General features: G+C 41.2%; 1 protein-coding gene across 1 annotated transcript; it reads left to right on the top strand.

Annotated features, from left to right (window-relative positions):
- Positions 1 to 219: 219 nt before the first annotated feature.
- On the top strand, positions 220 to 5,047 carry june (JunE proto-oncogene, AP-1 transcription factor subunit). Its single transcript, XM_020600982.1, has one exon. The coding sequence runs from the start codon at positions 390 to 392 to the stop codon at positions 1,437 to 1,439; it is 1,050 nt and encodes a 349-aa protein (XP_020456638.1). The 5' UTR covers positions 220 to 389; the 3' UTR covers positions 1,440 to 5,047.
- The last annotated feature ends 1,800 nt before the right edge of the window (positions 5,048 to 6,847 follow it).

The following is a 6,847-nucleotide window of genomic DNA, read 5'->3' as shown; positions in this document are numbered from 1 at the left end:
ATATGGAACCAATGATGGAACATCATTAGAACATTAGAGCTGGAAATGTGTCTTCAGTTGCACTTCAGACAGTTAATAACACACAACATGTACCAATATACATGCACAAACACTGTACTTGCATCAGCGGTATCAGCACCACTTCATAGTTTACACTTCAGTAATTTCAGTAAAATTCAATAATTTCTTCTTGGTCTGCCTCTTCCTCTCACAGAAACATTTGTTTTTCCTGCAGGGACTTGTCTTCTGTTCTTCTTCCCTTTGTTTCTTCTTCTTCTGTTCATCCTGCCTTCATCCTTCAGCTGCCAACGTCAGTGGAACGTTTCAATCTCCTCTGATATTTGGGTTAATCTGATTATGGAGATTTCTTCTGAGACGCGTCCTCGTCAATGATAGATAAGATGGAGACTCCCTTTTACCACGACGATTCCCCTGCCATTCCTGGCTATGGACAGGTCACTGAGTATGAGCGTTACCCAGGAAACAAGATGTTGTTGAGTAAGAAGGCCATGTCAGTGGTGGGCAGCCATCACTTTCCTGGCGGTGGTGGTGGTGCAGCAGGAGGGAGAGGTGGGAACCCCAACAACCTGGGGCTTGCTGGCAACAGCACCCTGATGACATCAGCTGCATCCTCAGTGGCATCCTCGGCAGACATGAACCTGTTGAAGCTGGCGTCCCCTGACCTGGAGCACCTGATCATCCAGTCCAACCAGGGGTTGGTCACCACCAGTCCTGTGTCCAACTCCACCAACCCCTTCATCTACCGCAGCCAGGCAACCAATGAGCAAGAAGGATTCGCTGATGGCTTTGTCAAAGCACTGGCAGATCTTCACAAGCAGAACCAGCTGGTGGGAGGTGGTCCCATGTCCCCGCCCTCGTCCTCCACTGTCTCCCTGCAGACATCCTACCAGAGGAATCTTATGTCCAGCGGTGACATGCCCATATACACCAACCTCAGCAGCTACAACCCTGGTCAGATGCAATACTCAGGTGGGCAGTTAGCATATGGTGGTGGCTCAGGCCATGGCAGCGGTGGAGCCCCTCATTCACACACCCGAGTCCTGGACACTCCTCAGACAGTCCCTGAGGTGCCTCACCCACCGGGCGACCCCATGTCTCCACCATCCCTTTCCCCGATTGACCTGGAGACACAGGAACGAATCAAAGCTGAACGTAAGAAGCTCCGCAATCGCATTGCAGCATCCAAGTGTCGCAAACGGAAGCTGGAGCGGATCTCGCGGCTGGAGGAGAAGGTGAAGGTTCTGAAGAGCCAAAACTCAGACCTGGCTTCCACCGCTGCCATGCTGAGGGAGCAGGTTGCTCAACTCAAACAGAAAGTCATGAGTCACGTCACCAATGGCTGCCAAATTGCTGTTGGGTCAGCTGCCCCCACCAAGTCCAGTGGGGGAGGGGGATGCAGCGAGGACTCCAGCTGCTGAGGAGGCAGGACAACAGGGGAATGACTTTCAGATAATGAGCAAAGAAGCCAAGGGATTACTTTCACAATTTGCGCTTTTTGCTTGTGCTCTTGGTCAAAGCGAGCAGAGAATGAACTGCTCGGAGTCAGTGATGCCTCAACAGGACAGATAGATGTTTAATAAGAATTTAGGTTGGCAGACAGTCCCCGTAAACCACTGTCAATCATTCAACCAGAGGAGGTGGAGTTTAGTGATAAGAGGAAGCAGGAGAAGGGATGGATTTCTGACATGAGCAAAGTTAAAAACTTTAGACAATTTGGAATTTTGACAGTGAGTTTGTAAAGAAGAGATGGTGATGGATTCAATTTATACAGACTGTTCAGCAGCAGTTTCACACTCACAGGTGTGTGTGTTGAACAAACACAACTCTGAAACACCAGTTGCTGCAAAAAAAAAAAAAAAACTTTGTAGTTTTGCACAATTTGAACAACTAATGACAATATTCTTTATTTTCAGATGTCATTTCATCTCAGCAAATAAACTGTAATGGAAACAGAGGAAATTATTTTCCACCAGTGGTAAATTGAATCAGAGTCAAAATGATTGCTCCTAAAGCAACTTCAGTTGATTCAGTCATCGACAGTATATGGGAAGCCATCGTGTTCTCATTCTCAGGGTGTCAAATACTGACATTTTGTTGAGTACTTTTTACATCTCATACTGACGCTATAGGCCGTCTTTGGTGTCCATATATTGTGACATGCTCTGGGTTTTCACTGCTTCCATCTGTACACAAAGTGAAAATGGTTAGGCACAGAAAAACAAACTAACTAGTTTGTTTTTTTAGTGAAAAAATTTGGGGCTTAGTGATTAAAAAACATTTCCTGGACACAAGCTCCGCTCTCCTGTGGGAAAGTTCCACGTTTTATTTGAGGCACTAGCCACCTCCTTATGTGGTCTTTCTCCCTTCATATACCACGATCTTGACCTGGGTGTCAAAACTGATGCGAGTGGATGCTAACGGTGCTTGTCATATCATCAGAATTTGATGCTCTGGGAATGAGGATGGGCTCAAATGGCTAATGCTGCAGTTTTTTTTTTTTTGTAATCTAGTTGCTGTAATCCCTTTACCTATATTTCACTGTGCATGGATGAAGATAAAAAACCCTCAATGTACTAAAATTTACAGTTGCCCAGCTGTTTAGCATTTCATCTGTCGCTGGCAGAAATGTTTCTCAGACATTTTTTCAATTTCAGTTCTGCCGGCAAGGACAGGTGCGTCTGTTTTCAGTTGATGTGTACACAAATGACTTTTAAACTCTGTTTTAACATCAAATTTTTATTCTTTATACTTTTCAGCAAGTTTCACTTTAAACAGCAGATTTAGATTTTTTTTATACTCAAGGTGTATTTGACTGGCAGTTGACTAATTTTCTGCAGCAGAAAAAAAATATTTGACTTAAATGAAAAATGAAAAAGACTGTTATTGTGAACGTGAAGTGTTTTATATCTTCTTTATTCTAATTTTATAACAATACTGTGTAAACATGATAAACCTGTTGAATAATATCCTGAATAGTAATGTTAATATTAATCTCCCTGTTATTCCATTTCTGCAATGTAAAAAAATCTGTTCACATAAGTGGATTCATTTGGTTTGTTTCTTTGCAGGTTGCACAGAAGCCCATTTCTGGCAGGAAAACAGAAACATACATGAAGCTTCAGAAATAATGAAAATTAATTTCATGTGAAGTCACACTTCTGACTTTGTATCATTATTTTACTTAGCAGTTATTGTGACTTTAGGAAGTCATATTCTTGCCTAGTTTCTTTTTCTCATTCTTAGTGTTTCATCTTTTTTACCTCTTAGTAATGAAGGACTTTCACGTTTCTAACAGGAAGACAAATTCATCTGCTGCTTGTTTTGTTGCACAGAAAATCATTTTAAGGAAGACTGAGGCTGACTGCAAAAAAGTTATTGTAGTTGGCTATAAAATGTGTTTCTTCTGCTTTAGGAAGAACAAGCCTTCAAGACCAAGATTTAACTTGAATTACTTGATGAATTGAATAAATTTTATCATGTAAAAAACCCCACCTGGAAACAAAGAGTGTGATCTTGAATGCACACTACCAGTCAAAAGTTTGGACATACTTTGCCATTCAGTTCAGTGGTAAAGTGTGTCCAAACCTTTGACTGGTAGTGTGCTTCAAAATGTATATCAGGGAAAACTCTCACAGAGCTGCAGGCAAAAAAATAATACACCCTGGGTTGTATATATTTATTTGAAAATAATGTTCATTGAGCTAAATATTCTTAAAGGGTTTCCTGAAGGGTTTCTGACATCCTTGACAGGTTTCCTAAGGTTCTTGAGGAGGCTCCAGGGATCCTTGAGGGCAGGTTGTAGAGGTTCGTAAGGAGGTTTCTTGAAGGGGTTCCTAATGTCCCGGAGAAGAGAAGAAGGGCCTTGTTGTTTAACTATCAAACTTAGCTTTGTTTCAGGTGTCCACATGTACAGTATAATTTGAGCAGACACCTGACAGACCATTAGAAACCAGAAGTCTGTTGTCATGGTATTGACACACTGTGTGTTGTATTTGAGTGTGCATTACTGTTTGATAACTGTACACTTGATTTTGGATTTTCTTACTGAAGTTATTTGTGTGACTACACCTTAGATGTCAGTGGTGGAAAAAATTACAGCTTGGGTCTGTGATAGCTACAGAACAGTATATGATTTACTCACCAGACAGACTTTAAGGTAAATATGGTGTTGTTCATGCAATGTGTTGATGGATACCTGTCTCACACATTTTCAGCCATGAAGCTAATGCTCTCTTTCTATTTTTGGATTCTGCTTTGCACTGACTTTACTGTTCAGTCAGCATGTTTGTTATGTTACAATTTTAACATTTCAGCTGTCAGATAGAAAAACATGTAACTGCAGACAGTGAAATAAGAAACAAGATGTTTTGTGAATAATAAAAAATATCAAAAACATTACAATAGAGAACATGAGCATTCAAGGATTAAAAGAAGAGTCAGTTACATGTTTTCTGTCTGACAATAAACATGAGACTTTCAAAAATACAACTGGTGAGTGTCAAGAAAATATTTATTTTTCTTTTTACTTTTTGTACTTGAAGGAGGCTTTTGACAACTGTAATGATTCTATTTTTGTAGAAATGTATAAAAGTTGCTATTAATATACTGAATTGTGTGTACAATCTGCTATTATCAAACCTTTTGTCTCTATTTATCATAAATACATGTGGTTCAGCAAATGTTTCCTTCACACTGTTCTGCTATGTTGAGATGTCTGTGTTAATATATCAGTGATGAAATATTCACCTGCTACTTGTTTGCCTTTTGTTAATTCACAGTTATGAGGTATCTACTTGAGTGGAGCCACAGTTTGTAATGAGGGTTCGTCTCCCTACTCCTTAATCAGACAGGACAAACTGATTTTAGCTTGGTGTCAGAAAAATCACATAAAGGTTATAAAATCAGTCAGAATGTAAATTCAGTGCTGTCAAGTAAAACAGATATTGTCTTCATATTGGGAAATTTGGGGATTAGCTAGCTGGCTAGCTAGATAGACTGATACTGAGGGAAATTCAGGTATCCAGTAGCAATAGCAATGATTACCAAAATCACAGTACCCAAAGTAAAGAAATGTATAAGTGTAAGACTAAAATACAAGAAAAAAGTATTTAAAAATATGAGAAACAAGTGTAACAATAAGAGTGAGAAACAAGAGTAACAATAAGAGTATAGAAAATATATATATATATATATATACACATATTGAGTACCATAATGAGTCTCTCTATACATACAGTACATATCAAGTAGCATGTGCCAGGTATACAGTATACATCAGATATACATAACAAGTAAATGTGCATGGGGTACCTGTGTACAATCCCAATATTGCAGGACTGAACACTGTGTTTAAGGATAAAAACAAATTCCAACATGAGCAAGAATGAGCCTTATGTGCAAAGGTAAAGACAAGGGTGCACAGTGCAGTGAAGTGGGATCATAATATTATGAAGCTGAGTAGTGACACCACATGTCCATTTCCAAAGGTCCAGATCAGACCTTCTCACTAGGAGGAGTTGAAGAGTTGTATGGCCCGAGGGACAAACGACTTCTTCACTCGGTCTGTGGAGCAGGAGAGAGGTGCCTGCTGAATAAACTCCTCTGCATGGTGGTGGTGCTGTGCAGAGGGTGGTGAACATTCTCCAGGATGGACAGCAGCTTACTGAGGGTTCTTGTCTCTGCTACATGGAGGCGTCTCTCTTCTTAATGCTGCCTCCCCAGCACACTACAGCATAGAAAAGGATGCTGGCAATGACAGACTGGCAGAACATCTGTAGCAGCTTCTGGCAGATGTTGAAGGACCCCAGTCACCTCAGAAGGTACATCCAGCTGTGTCCCTTCCTGAACAGTGCATCTATGTTGGTGGTCCAGTCCAGTTTTGTCATTCATTTGCAGACCCAGGTATTTGTAGGTCTGGACGACCTCCACACAGACCCCCTCGATGGACACCAGCTCCAGGTGGGGTTTGGGCCTTCGGAGGTCTACCACCATCTCTTTGGTTTTGGAGGAATTAATATTAGACTTGGTTAGACTTGCACCATGCCACAAAGTCCTTCACCAGTCTCCTGCACTCATCCTGTCCATCCCTAATACGCCACACAATTACAGTCGATAGAAAATTTCTGCATGTAGCACGAGTTGTATTCGAAGTCTGTGGTGTACAGGGTGAAAAGGACAGGGGAGAGCACTGTCCTCTGTGCTGTCCATCCTGTGCTGCTGACCACCGTCTCTGAGGTGCAATCCCTCAGCCTGATATACTGAGGTCTTTCCACGAGATAGTCTGTAATTGAGGACACCAGGTGTGAGTCCACTCCCATCTCTATTGCTTTGTCTCTCAGAGGCAGGGGCTGGATGGTGTTGAAGGTGCTGGAGAACCCAAAAAACACAATCTTCATAGCACCATTGGATCAGAAGTTATCTGACACAGAGGCGTCAATTTGTGAAGTTGGGTGAATACCAATCGAGTGAGCTTGATATTGTATGTGGAGTGCCTCAGGGCTCTGTTTTGGGACCTAAATTATTTATATTATACATTAACGATATATGTAAGGTTTCTGAAATTGTCAAAGTGGTTTTGTTTGCTGATGATACTACCATTTGGGCATCTGATGAAAACCTACAGCAACTCTCTGGAAGGGTTTCAGAGGAATTTGTGAAGATAAAGAAATGGTGTGATAGTAATTTACTATCTTTGAATTTGGAGAAAACTAAATATATGGTATTTGGGAACCGTAGACCACAATGAACTTCAATTGAGAATTGGGGGTGCTAACATCGAACGAGTATATGAAATCAAATTTCTGGGTGTCATGGTTGACGACAGATT

Source organism: Monopterus albus, unplaced genomic scaffold, assembly GCF_001952655.1.
Source record: "Monopterus albus unplaced genomic scaffold, M_albus_1.0 scaffold50.1, whole genome shotgun sequence".
In the NCBI taxonomy this organism is placed as follows: Eukaryota; Metazoa; Chordata; class Actinopteri; order Synbranchiformes; family Synbranchidae; genus Monopterus; species Monopterus albus.
This window is presented reverse-complemented; position numbering and strand designations above follow the sequence as displayed.

Excerpts from the sequence above, each read along its gene's own strand:
- june (XM_020600982.1), top strand. The coding sequence starts at position 390 with ATGATAGATAAGATGGAGACTCCCTTTTACCACGACGATTCCCCTGCC.